At 37.8% G+C, this 19,315-nt stretch overlaps 1 protein-coding gene across 4 annotated transcripts in view; it reads left to right on the top strand.

The window, feature by feature from the left end:
- Nucleotides 1–1,172: 1,172 nt before the first annotated feature.
- LOC139477775 (protein split ends-like) overlaps nucleotides 1,173–19,315 on the top strand; it is a 65,928-nt gene continuing 47,785 nt past the window's right edge. For all 4 annotated transcript variants that reach the window (XM_071260191.1, XM_071260190.1, XM_071260189.1 and 1 more), the window contains exons 1-2: nucleotides 1,173–1,343; nucleotides 17,049–17,318. In XM_071260191.1, coding sequence (XP_071116292.1) covers nucleotides 1,261–1,343; nucleotides 17,049–17,318 — 353 coding nt within the window. In that variant the 5' untranslated portion in view covers nucleotides 1,173–1,260. The remainder of the gene's footprint in view (nucleotides 1,344–17,048; nucleotides 17,319–19,315) is intronic.

The raw sequence follows: 19,315 nt of genomic DNA, 5'->3' as shown, positions 1-19,315 counted from the left end.
CCTCAATTGTCACGTATTTCGTTGTTTTGTTTAAATTTCTGTGTTTTAATTATTCAATGATTGAAGTAATTATTGTTATTTGCTAACTGAACGTAGATTCATGTTGTGTGCACACCTGTTTTTTACGTTCATATCCCCATATATCCAAACGTTTGATGTAAATTCTAAAATGGTACATCAAAGAGTGAATAAGGTTTTTACAACTTTCATAAATTAAATATTCCATCAATATCACGTCGGAGGTGAGTGGTACCAGACGGGATGTGGGGAGAGCGGGTTTCACGTCAATCACAATGTAGGCATATATCATATATTTTTCAGCCATAATCATAATCACTGTGTCATACAGGAAGTAGGATAACCAGTAGTCAGTAGTCATGGCCCACTCCATTGTTTTTCAGCCCATGTTCTGCCAAGGTGTAACACTGTTATTAGGACCATGTGTGGAACAGACATGCTGTCCTGTTTCATTAGGGTAATCATGAAACTGTAGATTGGTAATTGCACGTTTAACTTTGAGTAAGCACACACGGAAAGTGGTGTTTCATGGCCTTGAATATTCATTTTCTAGTTTTTCCAATAGCCCTGAGTCTAGTCGCATTTAAAGAAATGAACTGACATATGAAAAATATAATCACCAACACATTTTGAGAATTGTCAGTTCAATGGGTGTTGGTATTATCGGCTAATCTCAATTATTAATAATGAATATTTTCATAATTATTATCATCATAACGTTTCGTGTTGATTTATAGTAGTACACTAGTAGTACCATCAATCAATAGGTTCGTTAATAAAGATTTTGTCATTATTTGTTCAAGTTGATAATTTTGACGTATATTAGATTATCTACGGTATTGGATATTGTTCGTGTCGGCGGAGTTCTTGTAATCTATTACATATTTCGTACAAGTGTAGTCTAAGCCTGAACACATACAGAAAGAAAGGCACACTACCAAATTATATATTGCAGAAAGAAACAGATACAGTATTTTAAACACCGAGAACCTGTGGTAAACAGGATAATATATTCTGGCACGTCTCTTTCAGAGCTCAATGAACAAATACAACGCCGCCGCCTCGGGGGAGTATTTATTGAAACAGGCTATAGCTGGATGAAAGGTCGGCACAGAATCTGAAAGCTATGACGTCACTTCTCTCTGTGTGCTATTCCTAGCGCGTCGAAACGATGTATACTCACGCTGGCGGATAGGTTTATGGAACGCGTTTGTTTCATTAAACCATGTAGTTAAAGAAGAAATGGTTCGAGAAACACGGTATTTGTTGGTTAGAAACCTACCCGAAAAGTGTACGGAAGATTCAGTGAATAACCATTTTCAACGGTAAGTCACCTCATACTATTTTTGTGGCTGTGGCCGTTCGGTTGTACCCTCGGCCATTTTGAGCTAGTCTGGGTATAAGAAATGATTGACATTTGGCGCAAAAGAAACGATACATACAGTTGACATGTACTATGCATGGTTTTATGTTATATCTGCAGTATTTTGGTGTTTTGATCAATGTTTAGTTCGGCGGCTATGACAGACCATACTGCTCCTGTTTGCAATAAACATGGCGTATTCAAGGTTCGTCTGTGATCGAAGCCCTACCGTTGCTTGACATGTGCTCGCTTCGCTTTATCAATATGGGTCAAATTTGATTTCCCTTAGTCGCACAAGCGTACATTTTGTGGTTTCTTGCGTTAATAATGTTGTGGCCGTGACAGAGATGTAGGTGTATTAAAATGTGCAAAGCACGTGTTCATTTGTTAATGGTGTTGGTTGAAGACAGAATAACTTTGGTTGGTTTGTCAACGAATAAAGTCATTTCTATAATTTCTCGTGGATCGTGTGAAGTGTCGGAAATAGTGATATTTACTCTGAAATATGGCCCAAAACATTGATTACATAATGTTATCGATTATGCAGGGCAGTCGGTTCTCACTCCCCCAGCTAACAGAAATTGACGTGAATTTGTGCTAAACAATACTCCCTGTTAGTCAGTTTTTGAGTATTTTTCGTTTTAAAATATTAACAGCCAACAACTCATTTCTTCTCCAAGCTGTTGTACTCATGACTTGTGAAAAGAGTAAGACAAGCATTAACCATGTTAACATTCTTCGTCTGAATGAAAAACCTACGTCTGTGCTGATTTGGATAATCTGTGCTACTCTGTGATCAATGTTTGTAACTATGTATATTGGTGAAATAATTGTGTTGGTGACCTTTTGATTGTTGGATGGACAGACCTGTAAAACTGACTGTCCCTATTTAACTCTCACTAACTTCCAGATGATTTCTCAGTTTCACTGTTGGTCTGGATAATATGAATGTTGAATATTGATTGACAGAAAATGCTTTGCTTACGAAAAACTGTTGTATGAAGTCAGTGTTTCCAGTGAAACATATGCTCCTTCATATTCAACATTCATTGTGTTTGGTAGTGAAATATATGTATTTTTACTGACATTTTCACCGTTTTGTTGATTTGTTTTTGACAGGATAACTTTGTTAAATTTATCATGTGACTATATTATATATATTTAATGACATTTATTAGGTTTCATTTATTGTTATCAGTAGCCATAGTATTCATTGGTAATGCTTGAAATATCAGCAATGCTATTTGATGTAGAATTACACAAAAAAGATAGACACATCCTTTATTAAATGCGTGTGTGTTATGAAATAGAAGTATGAACAAAACAAGGATTGTGATGAGATATGTATCATGAGGGCTGTGTGAAGATAACAATATACAAGGGTGATATAATGCATACAAATTGCAATGCATATCATAATACAAGGGTTGTGCCTCTCATGATTCACTGCTTGGAAATTGTGAATATTGTGCAGTGGTTGTTGAATCAGTCTTGGATATATTTTATATTACTTATTGATTGTGTTCTGATATGGTATGAGCAAGATCTTGAGCATTTCTCGTAAAACTGGAAATATCGATAATTTTTGTCACGATACTGTATTGCAGACTAATATGTGTTATCAACTGAGTTTCATTGTATTATTATAACCATAATGTATGTCATTATGTACAGTAGTATGTTATTAATCAGGTTCATGTTATTTATCTGAGATTATGGTATTGGTGGAGGGAATTCAGAGAATTTGTGTAAAAGCTCCAGTCCAGGTTAGAATTGGTCCCAAGCAATAACAGGCTCAGAGACCTGCATGATTCTTTGTCATAATACAATAGTGGCATGAAATGTTTCTCATGATATCAATCACTGGTTTTTGTGGCCCTGGTTTGATTAATGCTTCCATCATATTTCTGAGTTTCATTAAACAACAAACTAACAAAAACTGTAGAAGCAATCACTGCATGCATTAAAAGTTGTTTTGGGGAAATTAGTTTGTCCATCCATACCTTTAAATGTTACAGACCGCCGTCATATAGCTGGAATATTGCTGAGTGCAGCGTTAAACAACCAACCAACCAAATCAGAAGTTGTTTCTAAAGCAGTCATTATTGTTCAATAACCAATACCTCCAGCTTATGTTATGGTAGCCCGACGTTTTTTAATTGCAATTCTTCATTTCAATATAGGATTGTATTCATGTGTTAACCTTGTGACAATGTTTATCTGACAGTTTCCAACGTCTGTAAGAAACTGGCACTGCACCTTCAGTCAGTTCTCAGTTGTTCAAGTAGCCATGGTACTTATAATAATCTCGAAGGTTCTCCTCATCATATTGTTGTGAGGGCTAGTAACCAAATGAGATGGGTTTCTTCTGCTGTGTTCAAATTTCGCCAGTCAAGGACACCATCAGCCTTAGATCTGTATGTCTTCGGCAAACTGCTGATTGGATTGAGCTCTGTTCCATGCAATCACTTGCTTTTCTCATGGCCTTGGTCTAATTTCCAACAATGGGGACAAATGTGAAGGCAATTCTCAGGGTTCACACAACGCAGAAATCCTGTGTATTTGATACAATTTGTATCCGAAATAATCATATTTATTTATCATGTTTATAAGCCATATTTGTATCAACATATTTTGTGTTTTATTTCGTTATCAATGTCCTGTAGACAAGAAATGACTCTAAATTGTGCTCATATCTAGATGAATCCAAGTTTTCATAGGCTATTGTCCAGGCATTCTGGCTGTCCTTGCCATCAAATGGCAGCCTTACTCTTGATAGCTTATTCTGTTTGATTTTTTGTCAGAATATGTAAGTAAAAATTGCACAAAGTGGTATGTTTGAGAATGTCCTTGTGCAGCTACATGTTCCTTCTTTGTATCATGTGATCACATCATTCAACAATCCATATACCTGTTTGGTTTTGTAACTGTTTCCAGTTTGTTTAAATATAAAAACCGAACCATATCAATTATGGGCGTAACTGGCAGGTTTGAACAAGTACGTTCAGAGCTCTAGATAGATAAAGCTTTGGACACATTGGAGAACAGAATTCATTATATACTCTTCAGTGATCCAAAACGAACACTACTTGGGTATGCATGAGCAATACTGCCATTCCATGCGCTGTTAAACATATTTTGAATGCTGTTAAGCATGAATAACATTAATCATCAAAGATGGCATTCCATTTATGCTTGATGTGTAGGACTTGACAAGAAGTCATGAATATAATATCTGATTGTGCCAGAATCTAAAACCAGTGTATGAAGAATATTTGGTCTGGTATTATGCATTGTTTTTGTACTTCTTATGTCCCAAAGCTAGATGTTTAGTATCAGGAAAATCACCTACTTCTGGTCATTCGTTTCTGAGTAAGGTTAACTGTTTGTTTGTACTGAAGTTAGCAGTGGTGGCAGTGTAGCTTGTTGGCATGAACTTGTCATGTCTATATTAACTTCTGCAGTTTTAGAAATTGAAGGGAGTCCATCAGCCTGGCTAAATATTGAGGCATTACCATTAGTGTTGTGAAAAGGGCCGTTGTCTTCCATCCTTCAAACACTGTACCCAAGTCTCTCCTGTTCAACTTTTGTCAAACATGATCATAATATATACAGAGTCTGCAACTTGAGCCACTTGTCTGAATCTATTACAATTCTGTTTGGTCCGGTATGCTCAGCTAATAATAGTTCATATGCACAAACACTAAACTCAACTGAAAAGGATTTTGAGACAAGTTCGGACTAGTTGACTCCAATGCTTTTGTCAGAGACCAAAATGTATGTACACCTATTTCTTTTTGATACAATGAGTAGTACTGAACAAGTAGATACTGAGATACCAGATACTCTATGTCTTTGCTGTGTATCACAGTATCTTGTGTTACCATAGAATCCCAGTATTGTTTTGTACAGTCTTTGCCAAGAGCTTTTGAGCCCACTGTCAAAAATATTGTGGCATTTTCAGTAGATTTCATTGTTATTATATGAAGTATTCTGAACTGAACGTGCCTGATTGAAAGACATGATACTTTACACCTGATGAGTGGGCACACTCTTGAACAGCATCACAATACTTTTCATTTTGTGCTGACTGTTAAAATATAAACACCAAAGTCATCACCATCATGTTAAATGTTTGTTTTATGGGGGTTCGTACGTTCAGATACTATATATAAGCAAGCCTCAAAGCCCCACTTCATTGAAACACTGATTGCCATTTTACGGGGGCTAAAGTTGTTAAAGATCCCATTGATTCAACATTTCCAGTTCCGTGATGTGCCAGATGCTGTCATTATCAATCTAGCTTTGTAAACATCCTGATGAATATTGTCTCAAAAGGGATATTGAACACAAAAACATTTCTGCTGAACTGTTAACAGCATACATGGTGCACTGATGCAAAATGTTATTTATTCTTAAAGGAATGAAGATATTCCTCATTAGGATTATTTGTCTGAGGGGAATACAAGGGGAATGCAGACATTAATATAGCTGTTCTGGCACAGTTGAGAATGAATCTAGAAGTCACCACATCCGACTATCTTATTTATATTCAATTTGGTAGTTGTATTCTAGTATACAAATTTTGCTTCTGTTGCAAATTGCCAAGATGTTGAACATATGATAATGTGTAATAAATATTGAAATATTATTAGTTCACATCAGATATTAAATATTGTGTACCTGTTGAAACTCGGCCACACACATCTTCTCTGTATAGTCACTCGTGATAGAAATTCTATATTTTTCTAATGATCCTTTGAATATTTTAACTTTGGAACTGAAGGACTAGTAGCTGCTAATGCTGCCCTAATTTTAAATGCCATGGCACACGTTGCTTGTAGTCATTTTGATTGGCTCACGGATGCAAGATGGCAGTTTTGTAAAGGTTTCCTGTTTCACAATATTAATCCTTTGAGAGCAATTTCAGAATTAATTGGACTTTCCATCTTGATTATTCATTGCTGAAATAGACGTATTTGTTTAGCAGGAGGGATTTACTGCACAAATTACCTTTATAATATTCGGTGCAAAGGCCAGATATAAATAATAGCTTTAGATCTGGAAACACAGACCTCTCATGCACTAATTAGTTGTATTGTGTCCAACTCTGTCTGTAGAATGTGGCATTTCCAACTGCTCTGACTCGTGACAGCTGTTACATTTGGCAAGAAGCCAGAATGCTAATTAGCTTGTATATACACTGTATACTAGTTCCCAGTTCACAGCGCATTCCAAACAACTGAGTCATGTGTGTGGTATTGATAAATCCAGTCCCGCAGTTGATTTATCAGCTCCAGCACAAAGTTAGAATCACATTAAATGACCCTTGTCCTCAGAGATGGATTATTGCTGCCATGTCAAAATCATAAATTTTCAGTGATTGCTTCAGTAATATCATTTGGTATGTTGTTTACTTCACATTTGGCAGCTACGTTGTGGACAGGGAAGAAGTTGCCTGTGGCAGTGAAGTTAGTAAATGCCCTTGGTGTCTCCTGTAGCCCTCCAATCCTTCGCACCATGCTCACAGGTCAGCAACTCAGTAGCCGTGGCACAGTAAAGGTCATGGTCATATGTTTATGGACCACACAAATCCCAAAGTCATCAGTAGGCCATTAATGTCATTTTCCAAGGTAGTGTAAATGTTTCTGGTGTTAAATATGCTATATATTTGTATCCAGAACAGTATTATTCATACCAAATTTGCATATATTCCCAATATCGCAGTTGCCAGTGAGCCATAGGAAAGGTCATGGCCATCATTGGACTGAATTTTCAATATGATGTTTGAGTTTTGCAAGGTGGCATTTGGTATTATATTCCTCGTCTGTCAATTAAAACATCCTGTGAAGTAGTGCGTTTTACATCTTAAATGTCCACAACATTTGACACAGAACATGCCTGGAGGCTGCAGCTTGGGATCATCAATCAAATGAAGTACGAATCCAGATGGACAGCACTGAAATTATATTTTGCAAGTTATGATTGATTTCTTTTTCTGCATTCCAGCCTTCATTTGCAATCATATTTTTCATAGATGCAATGTGAGAAAAATATTTGTTGGGCTGTTGAAATAAGCTGTGAAAGTGGTATCACAAGTCCAGTAACACTTGATGTTCAGTAAAATGTATTCAGAAAGCCACTTGTTCCGTTCAGGGCATTGAAATGAATGCAAGCAGAAGATACCGAAGGTCAACCGGAATTTGCGTTGTCATTTTCCTTTGAACCTGATTTTCTTATGCTGTGTGTGTTTTTGGACATGGTGAACACGATTTTGGCAATCAAGAAAATGGTTTTAATAGATCTAGGTCATTGATAAGTCCTGTTGAACCATGAAGGACAGATATGACGTAAAAAGAAATTTGCCAGGAATATCATGAAGCAAACGTTTTTAAGACTCCTTCCTCCTAATGTATCAAAACAGCCATGGGTAACATGGACTGGATACATCAGCATCTGATTTAAATAAAAGAAATCAGCCATAAAATGAAATTCTAGACATGGCACTTTGAAGAATATCTTCCTTGTATGAAATTTGAATCAAATGAACATAAGAAGATTGGGAGTGAATTAATGATTTTGTTTTCTAAAGCTGTTCATAAAAACTGGTTTTGACAGTTGACCAAAGGTGTTTTGAGTATGGCATATGTACGCCATTACATAAGTGTTACATAACTTGATAAATACCCCCCATTCAAGCTTATTATGCTGAAGTTGAGAAGATATAATTTATCAGTCAGTTACAAAATGTTTGAGGGGAAAAAGGCGAAGACAGTGGTAAATATATTTCTCCATGTCATTTTACATGGAAAAGAATGTTTCTGTTATACACACTGATAGTACATGAACATTTTCCAAAGTGAAAAAGAGAAATGATTTTTCAATCTTGAGGGATATCGATAAACACATTCATTCAAGTAAACTGACTTGTTGAATCCTACTTGAATGCCACCACCAGAACTGTTAATTTTACAATCAGCATTATTTAAAGAAAATCTTAGACATCAAAAAGGATTTTTTTTAAAATGTTAATTTCCAGAACATCTTGTATCAATAGTATATGAATCATAAACTGATGTGGAACATTTCCTGCAAAGAAAGAAAGCCATATTGAAAATATATTAAGTAGGTCAACTGTTTCCAGACATCAAATGCTGAAGCAAAATCCAGTTAACTTATACATGGCCATGCTTCTGCTGTAAACACTGAACAGACATGGTAAAGGCAACCGAGAGGGTTCAGTGAACACCACCAACATAAATGATTCCACATGAAAAAGACAGACTAGGATATGAGTTAATACAAGTTCAATCAAATCAGGAACCCAAAATATAACCGACATTGAGATAACTTTCACTGTACACAAACTTAATTGTGCGAAGCAGAACAACATGAACATTTTTTTATTGTCATGCAATAGTAAATCAAAGCATTCAAAATGGCCTCTGCTTTCAGCCTTTGACTAAGCATGCTTTCAGCTATATATCATGGCCTACATAAATTTACATAATGAGGCCTTGCTGTGCTGACAAACCATAAAAAATCAACAGCAGCCTTTCCGACAGACATGAAACCTTTAAAATTTGATATATGTTCATGAAAGCTCATATTCTGGAAAGTAATATTAAAGATACAGTTTAATTGAAACAGTTTGCTAAAGCAAGTAGCGTATGGCGGAAAGCTAGAATCCTTTGTGTTATTCCTGGTCCCGGGCAGCGCATATATATCCGCTCTAATTCATATTTGTTGGAATTTTCACGCACAGTATTAATTCCATATATTTCACAAAGGTTTGATATATTCCTTTTCACACAATATTCACTGGTGAGAGACTTTGATGGGCAGAAAAATGGCTGGAAAATCGTTGTGGGTCTGGTTTGAAAATTCAGCTTGCAGCCAGGCCCGGGCGAGGGCTGAGATAGTGGTCCCAAAATAGCCCAGATACCTGCTCGCACAAACACTGGGCTGTTTGAGCCTGTTATGTGCTGGTTGCCATGACAACATGATTAATCTTTGCTTGCTTTTATCTCTAGCCTTGAGTGTTTTGGCATCTTGCCAGGGGTTTTGTTGGCAGAGGGCCAGCTCGTGTTTGCCCCAGCAAATCATTGGATCTAGTTGAGACATGCTAAGTTTCCATGGCTAGGTCAGTGCGCAGGCTGTTTTGAAAGTCAACCACGCAGCCAGCCAGCAATTTTCAGTTGTGTCCTGAGTTCTTTTTATGCTACCGTTGTGGAATGGGAAAATGCAATAAACACATCTCAATCTGGGTGTGTTTTCAGCAGTTTTGACTCTGCTACAATCGATATGCCGATATAAAGCTAGTTTATTTCAATAAATTGAATATCCCTTTGGCCCAGAAATGTGTCGGATGAACGGCTAATATGCGCAGTTTATTATTGCAAGGCGAGTTGTGCTATGGTTGGTCCTGCCTGCCACATTGATTTGCTATTGTGGGGAGCTTGGAGCAGGGCTTATTTGGGATTAATTGTAATATGGGAGAGGTTTTGATGTGCCATGGAGATGGATTTATGTTAATGTGTGGGTCTCAGATACATGTGTTCTGATTTAGATGTCACTTCTTGTCAATGAATTATGTTAATTTCAAAATGTCGCCATACTGTTGGAACCAAGTTTCTTTCCTGTCAGAAATAAGAACAGCGTCATAATGAATCATGATTTTCGTAATCTGTTGAAAAGGTGTACTTATGTACCCTACTAAATTAAATTTAAGTACCTTTGTTTTTTCAGAATTCATTCAAATTGTTCTTATTTCACACCATCTCTCAAGCTTCATATATTTCATTGATAAATAATATCATAATGTTATATTTGTGAATTTAAAAGACGCTGTCCTTGTGTAATGCCTCGAAATTTACAGCTCTTCAGAAAATGTGACCGTTGAACCCATGTCCCACCAGCAAGCAGATCATGTCAGAACAGGAGGCCATGGCAGCAAATTAGGTTTTGGGTGTGCACCTTTCAGTAACAACCTTCAATTGACATTGGGGTGACAATAGTATTCATCGTCATTATAGCACTGGAAGTTCGTGTCAGACATGCTGACAATCTTTCTTCCGCATTTCCATATTTTTTTAGTCCCATAATAAACTTAAATCACATGAATACCAATGCTCAAGCATGCTGAGTGAATGTAGGAGAGATTTTATCAGGATATTTCCTTTGTGAGTTTGACATTAGCATGTCGTGTTGTGATGGAAGCATGGTGACTTAGCATAAGACAGAGTTATAACTCGAACAAGCTGACGTTGAAGTGCAGCGCATTGTCATGTTGCTGTTATACATATTTTCTGGGGGCTTTTGAAATAATCTAAATTTCACTCTTTAGGTTGTGAATTGTAACTAGAAGTATATTTCTGAAATATTTCATAAAGTATTGAATCTTAAAAGATGACTTGCTCAGGTTAATATTTACAGAGAATATATTCCAGTTTGTAAGTGTTGTTTTTGAAAAGTCGCAATTCATGGTTTGAAAAGGAATTCTGTCACAAAGAAATATTTTCTAGATATAATTTTACTTACTCTGAAGTTCTAATATCAGACTGGCAAGCTTGTCTTTCTGGGAAACCGACCATTGTACAGTGGAAGGATATATACTCGATGGACTAATTTTGGCAAGGAGAGAAGCATATTTTGAAAATATGAGCTTGGGTGTTTTACATTGTGGCAGACATTAAATAAATTACAATTGAAATGTTATTAACAAGCTGATGAATTACAGGGTTAGAAACTAACAGCTTTTGTCCACTAATCCTTATAATGATAACATATACAAAAACACTTAAAATGGGCCAATTTCTACTAGTCCGGATACCTTTACTATTGGGCAGTTTGGAAAGGACTTCAGGACTAGTGCCAATTTCTAACCCTGTGAAATTGCCCAACAGCTGTTTGAACAGTAGTGAAACCCACCAATAGACTCAATCCAATACACCTTGGTAGGTAGTGCGACTCCATTTAATTACTGGCTTATCATTTGGGTTGTGTTTGCATTTCGTAACTGTGGCATAGACAGATTTTAATTTGGAAGGAATATTAAGGATAGGGATCTATACATTTCATTACTGAAGTGTAGCAAATGCCATATTCTCAGTGCTATCTAATCAGTGTTTCTCGGAAACCAGCTGTGAGATAGATACAGATCGCATGACCTCAGCGAGTGTTGCTTATGACAAATAGCCCATAATAGTGTGATGAGTCATAGCAGTGTTGAGAGTCAGTGAGCAACGTGGCAGATGTGCCTGGTGGAGAGATCAGGTGATTCTACAACTAGGAAAAGGTCAAGCTTGGGAAATGTATATCCAGACAGAACTGAAACAAGTAGTCTTGCTATGAACAAGATAAAAATAAGCTATAGAGCTTCTCTTACAAAACATTATTGATTTTCGTGTCACTTTCCTAGACTCGCTTGTTTTTCAGTAGTTTGTGTGAGAGCTGAACATTTTCTGCTGCTGATCTGAAAATTAGGTTCTACAGTGTACGTTTGGAATTTTGATATCCTGCCTGGCTGCATCTAGCCTCAGTATTTTGGGGGTTGTATCTAAATATAAGTGTTTTGATGTTTGTGGATGAGGAATTTGATATTAACGGGCTTATCTGTGGAATTTGAAAGGAGCTTTTGGGTTTACATAGAGTACATTTCATACTGTCACATCAACTTTGTACTGCCACTTGGAACAAACCGATAGCGATAGTAGGGAACAATGGGTACAGTGTGTCTTGTCCATTTCTGGCGTCCCTGCCATGATATATTTACGGAATATTGCTAAAAATGGCATAAAACCCAACTCACTCACTCAATAAAATCAAGTCAGGCAGAATCATGAGTATATACACTATGTTCTCTCAAATTGCTTCTCGTCACGATATGGCTGAAATATTGCTGATGTGACGTGATTTAACTCACTCACTCACTCAAATTGCTTCAAAATCCAATCCAGCCTGACTTGGAGGCAACTGCTTATTCCCATCCTTGCATGTGAGAAATTAATATGATTCACATGAAGATTGCACAACATTTTATGGCATTTGTCTGTGCCAAACACTTTCCCAGTCTTGTCTTTTTGAGTCATTTCAGGGGATTTGTAACATGTGGACTGTTATCAGCTAAGTGTAGGAGACAAAACACTTCTTGACACAGGCTTTGGACTACTGGCTGGTCAGAAACTACTATTTGGTACATTTCTGATGTACTCAGCCCTTGGTTGTGGCTTCTCAAGATAAAATGGAAATAGTCTAAATATTTGACACCACATTCCTTTCAACATGTTCAAGAAACATGAAATATCACCCAAAATAACAAAATCTTATCTTGATGCTGAAAGCTATATTTTTAATGTGACTTGGGGCTAAGGATGTTTGCCTCAACTGCAAGCAATACTGTGCACAGTAATTGGCCCATCTCCAGCCCTTTACAAGTCTCAGTCCATTATCTGTCTCTCCACAGCGACCAGAGCATGTAGACTGTTGTTCAGCTTGATGATATAGACCCACACCCTGGGAACTTGAGTGTCATTTGAAACTTGGCTAGCTGCCAGTTGACCTTTGCCCTATCCCAGTGATAACACTGGGCGGAGATTCTGATGGTGTCTCTAATGAAGCCGCAGTAGAAGTAGAACGGTGGGGGGAGGGGGGGGGGCAGTGGGGGGCAGGGTAGTATCCTGTAAACAGGTCGCTTCCCCTCGGGGTGTTTACCACCAAGGAAAGTGACAATTGTGACTCAAAGCTTGGCTGTTTGCCAGCTGAGCAGGTTTGGGGTTTGCTGTGACCCGTACAGGCAAATCTATCATGGCAAAGTCCACAGTCCTTGGATAGATTTCAAAAGTCAACGATTGACATTTTTATGACCCAACTTGTTTGGTGACTGGGTAATGGTGCTTGTACAGAGATTGCCTGGCTGTGTTCATATGTAATATGGGTGGAGGTAAATAGGTCCTGTTGGATCAAATAAAGCTACTTGCGATTAAATAGTTGAATGTTAATAAATCATTGTTGTGTGAATATATTCCTCTTTCAAGTGAAAATACAGTTTAATGGATGTGATAAAAGCTGAAATTAAGTAATTGTTAAAAGTGGTAGGTTGCAAAGGAACAGTTTGGCATTTGAAGATGAAGAATTTGGTTTGAAATAAATTGGTCAACTTTACAGAAAGAATCAACAGTCATCTGCTATGACTTCAGCATTTCCTTCCACAACAGTTTATTATTTAGAAGTCCATTCCCCTTCAAGACACATAATACGCAGAAGAGAAAACTAAGAAAGCCTAAATCAGACATAACAAGATATATACATGTTTCCACAGCCAAAGGGTAGATATCTGGTGTAAACATGTTTATATTGCTGGTATTCACCAGCAAGTAGCATGCCACAGATACACGCAAAGTGCACTAGTATCTTCTCAGAGTACTATCTAGATGGGAATTACAAGCAGGTGTGCACCTAGGCCAGGTTCACTGTTCCTGCCGAGTCAAGCCTGTCTATCTTCTATTGGCTGTGTTGTGTTGTTGAGCTGAACAGCTAGCAAGGCTGGTGGGTTAGCAGAGATCTCACATGTGAATTCAAGCTGTCATGGTGGATCGGGGTGTAGCTGATAGCAGAAAGGTCTAGAAGGCTGAACCAATTGCACTATGGTTTGATCACATGATCATGCCCTGCATTGGAAGTGAACAGAGGTTATTATCAGTGATTATGTTAATGGCTGGACAGGATACAAAAGAAACAGTCTTTGGATTTTGGAGACATTAATAATATACTGCTCAAAAGAAGTTAAGGACCACTCCAGTCTTTCAAGTCATGGCGTGACAGATTAACTATAATGCTATGAAAAAAATTGAGAGAAGTAACTAGTATGTTACCCCCCCCAAAAAGCGATTTTGAAGGGGTGAGGATAGTGAGAGAAATGATTCCATAGTTGACCAAAAAACGCACAAAATAAACAACACTAAATGCATAATGTGGCAACACGAATTACTGAACGCTCAGGAATCCCAAAGAGGGAAAATAACATCTGTCCAATTAGATAGAAATGTGTTTTGTTGACCAGCTGAAACATACACCCTGTTCACACACAAAACTACTTGCTGGGTCTGTTATGAGACAATCAAGCAGACAGGAAATGGACGAGCACTCACTTTTTCATATTGAAAAAGCATGTTTCATCACTGACACAGCAAATACTTTTGTGTACAAACTCAATATGTTTTTATAGCTGTTTGGTCTTTTGTGTGCAAATTTGACGAATAGCAACACATAATTTTCATTTTCCGACACATATTTGTTCTTTTTGTGAGTATGTCTGAACTCGGATTATGTATACTTAGTTAAAGTGAAGTCAGTGGTTCACTTGATAAAACATATATGATAAAAGTCGAAATAAGGAATTGCATCAAACATGTTTTGTGTGACTATTGCGTGGAATTTGGAAATGTCCTTCATGATTAGAGTTCGTAGAATGTGCATGCTCGAATAAATGCATAAATTCCTGTATGCTTGTCTCAAGGCAGATGTGGTTTCAGAGTGCTTGAATTTGTAACAGGGCCATTTGCAAAACAATTTAGGTGCCGAGTTCATGGTACAAGAGAGAAGACAGACATACATTACAATGTCAGGTGTTGTGCAACATTAATGATAAATGTTCCCTAGTTCGTTATCAGTTTCCAATGACAGCTTCATGCTCTGATAGTTGGGTCGTTGCAAGCAGCAGCTGTTGGTATCTTGCCTCCCATCAAGGACATGTATAATGTAGTCACTCAGCATATGCATAGCTGATAAACCAACAGTCAGACCCAAATTTCAATATAGGCATGTTTGAGTCAATGGCACAGATGTTTGCTGGGCATTAGACCTTGTACCCAAGTGCCAGCTTGTTTACAAGTCATATTGAATTAATGCGTGGGCAATCAATTAGGAAAGGCCAAAAATATGAACTTATACTTTGGGTCAATTTTCTTTTCACACACTCTTGTAATGAAACAGAGTTGGATGAGAGCCATATCACTTTGTATCTCAGATTTTTTAGCAAACCATACTTTTGAAGTAATTTAGATGCTCGTAATGTATAAACATCTAGTATCTAGTATGAAATGAATCAGCATTTCATGAAAGTATTCATCTGAATGGAATTTGTTTTTTCTAACTGTGACTTTGGCATTGAGACCCAGACTCCAACCGGAGGTAATCACTAGGGTGATATGATTGGCAACAATCTTTCCTGATAAGAGTGTTAGCAAGTACATTCTTGCTTGTGTCCTTCATTGAATTTGGAAGTCACAAGACACTGGCTCTATGAGTTATGTATTTCTGCACAAGGTCTTGTTTATTTGTGGATATGGTGTAATAGAATTGACTCTTGGTACTGTTTTGCCTTGACTTTATCTTTACAAGTTCCAAAAAATGGAATTTCATGTCATTATTCTTAATGTGACTAATATGTCAGTTGATTGGTTTTGTCCCCGCTGTGATATTGCTGGAATATTGCTAAAAGTGGCGTAAAACCATACTCATTCACTCACTGATTAGTTTTGAAATATTTAAGTTTTGTTCCAGGGTCATAATAAATGTTCATAACTCCCTGTTCGATGTAAAAGATTTTCTTGTTAATAGCATGATGTTATTTCTCACAACCAGTCTGTCTGTAAAGGCCCTTCCTTACTCTCCTGAGCAATAAAATAACATGTATATCTGGCCAGTCTAGCCTTGTCAGTGTTTCATGCAGCCTCAGTTTCCGACAGTGTGTCTGGTGGCACATCACTAGGGACAGTTAAACTAAGACCCCACAGAAACATGGAAATTATTAGATAGTATTCTCTGTCTATTTGAACCTCCCATAGCCAAATTGACACACAGATTTTCAGACATGGCAGTGCTTGGGAATACATTACTAACCTTATTCAGTAGTGCACTGCAAAAGTTGAAATCCAGTACCACTCACCGGACACATTAGGTCTGTTGACATTCAACATGTTCTGAAATTGATATTACAGCCTGAATGCATACCACCATGTTATGGGAGGATGCTGAAGTACAGGATCAATAGATTTGTCCTAAAACTAGAGAAAATCAATGGAAGTATGTTGGTAATACTTGGCTAAAATGTTCATGGTTTGTTCATGGAAATCCATTGTGCTATAAAGAATATAGGCCAGGAATGTATTCTGTTGAGGACCAACCATTTAATATTTGATTTGGATTGAAGGTTTTCGGTCACTGCTTTAAAAAAAAAAAATCTGTGAAAGGAGGAGCCAAGCCAATATTTGTATCAGGACAATGTTGTTGTTCAATGTTGTTTAAACCTGGGGAGAAATTATTTTATGGGTTGATTTCAGGAACAATATTTATTTCCAAAAAATCCCAGCATCCATAAAATCAAATTGTCTGCCCCTTGGGTAGACCTTGAAATCAGTTCCTTCTTGGTACTTTAACTATTTGAAAGCACTAATAGATGAGCTCAGCTGTAATAGCCCAGTTTTTATCAAGTGTGTCCTTTATAAGTTCTACATCTGGTTTCAGGAATGGAACAAATAATACAGATCCTCCAGTAAATCAAATATTACAGATCCACAATTGTTGAATTTCAGACAAATAGAACATAATTTATTTATTTAGTTTTCCTTGTTCTGTCTTTTTCACCTTGACCTTGTTCCCATTTCAGATATGGTAAAATCCAGAGTGTAAAACTCCACCTGAATAAGGAGAGTGATGGCGGCCCAGCGGCCACAGTGGCGTTTATGGACATCAAGTCAGCGTCCAAGGCCCATGGAGCAGAGAACTTACTGGAGAACTGTTCCCTGAGAACGGAATACTGCGAGGGATCTACAACTGGAAGCATTGTCACTCGGACTCATGAACCCGACCGCGGAACATTTCATGTCCCAACCGGAAGTGCTGCCCGTGGATCAGGATCATTCCCTTGGCCAAAGGGGTAAGTTGACATTTCTGCCTGCCGATGTTGGTTGATGGTGGTGTTTCTATCGTTGGGATGGCGTCAATCTGTCGTCCAGCTCCCGGTGGGAGAAATCCGGGTGACAGGTCCGCTCGTCTGACATGTACTGTAGTAGTCTATCTCTTTCTGCCAAACATCCAACACATCACTAAACCAAATGCCATACGTAGAACAATGACTTAGTACAAGACTTACCCCTTGCGTATCTTCTGCAGTGTTCACAGAAAGCATTAACAGTCGTTCACATAGTACTAGACACTGTAGCTGCACGTCTTTTGGGATTGTCACGTGACCAAACTAGATGCCTTTCATACCTGCATCTATACAACTGGGTGATCACGCAGTTGTAGAAATTAAACCGTAGAAGTATGAGCTGACTTCCAGGTGCAACAAAATTGAGACTGTTTTCTTGACTTTGAGTTCAATTCAGCATTTAGTTACTTTTCCGTTGCTAGACAGGGACACAACCCCTGACCATCTTTGGAGCATTGCCTGTCAACTTGGGACTAATAATACAAACTGCCATTTTGGATTTTGTTTTGGAACACTACACCTACATAAGCCTTTGCCTTGGTCGGTTTTGTTTTGTGCTGTGCGTGTAAAGTAAAACTTCAATTGTGTGGTTTAGTTGCTATTTCACATCGTGACCAGCTTTTATTTTGCTCCCCTCTTATGTGGAACATTGTACTCTTTTGGATATTCTATTGGAGTACCTCCGGTGTACTTGCCCATCATGGATTTTTGTTTTAGTCCCTGCTCTCAATTGGAGTTGCTACCCTGGAGTATACAGCTCACTGGATCATAACGATGGATATATCACGTTCTCTAAGATTATCACTCTTTACTGTCTTTACACACTTTCAGAAATACCATGCAGTTAACTGTCGTGTATGGAGTATTGATATTTGCGTGCGCGGTTGTTGAAACTGTACTTTTTTCTCGCTCTTTTATTTTGGATTTACACATTTGACGTTGTTTAGCAGCGGAAAACGGATATTTACCCATCGCTTGGATTTGTTTACGTGGAGTACACTATTGGAGATCTCAACATGGATTTTACATACCTCATGGATTGCTATGCAGTCAACAGTTGCATTAATGCACACATGGATGGACAGGCAAACGGACATACTAGCAGACGTGGATTACTTGGAGTACTTTCCTACAGACACCGTGTTTGCCTGATGTAGCCTGGTGAAAGCCAGGTATGCTTGGTAGGCATGGAAAGCTCACTGATGGAGTACTTGCTGTGGATACCACCCCTTGGATTAAATACCCAAATGGATTGTACTGTCTGTGTGTTCTTTGATGGATACTATGTATGTGATGCCAATGGATACCTGATGACCATGGTCAAGACTGGATATGGTTGCAGCCACTTCGTCCACAGATGCGACCAGACATGTAGCTGTAGCCCATGTCAGCAGCTGGCTGAAAGACGTCTGCTTCCTTTTCTGGCAACTGTTGTCTGCTGGTTGCAGTTTGCCAGGTCTTCCTCTTCAGATCATGAACAACACAGATCACCATCAAGAAGGAAAAAGTGCTTTTGGTTTTGCAATTTTGTTCAATTTTATGTTTTATTTGAAGCTTGAGGCAATGTGACTTAAGAACTGATATGTTTACAGAACTTTCAGGCCTTGACACTTACATTGCAGATCAAGTATTTATTTTTGACTGAAGACTTTAATTCAGTCCAGAAGCACAAAAGCCCTTTCCTGGTAAAGATTTGGTTTCAGTATTTACCATTTGACAGTTACAATTTTAAGATCCGATATCAGCTACTTAGCTTTGTTGACAAATTGCATGAAATTGTAGAAAGGAATATTTGGATGAGAACTTCTCTTGATAGTAAATAGTTCCATTTCAAAGTACATTCTTACATCATACGAAAATAGAATTATCAAACCGTTTTTAGAAATCTCATTTGAGAGTTTGATGGAGACAAAAACTTCAACTCCAAAAATAATCCAAAAACT

This window comes from Haliotis cracherodii, unplaced genomic scaffold (genome assembly GCF_022045235.1).
Source record: "Haliotis cracherodii isolate W230 unplaced genomic scaffold, xgHalCrac1.p SCAF_35, whole genome shotgun sequence".
Lineage (NCBI taxonomy): Eukaryota > Metazoa > Mollusca > Gastropoda > Lepetellida > Haliotidae > Haliotis > Haliotis cracherodii.
Note: the sequence above shows the minus strand (reverse complement) of the source record. Positions and strands in the feature narration are given on the sequence as shown.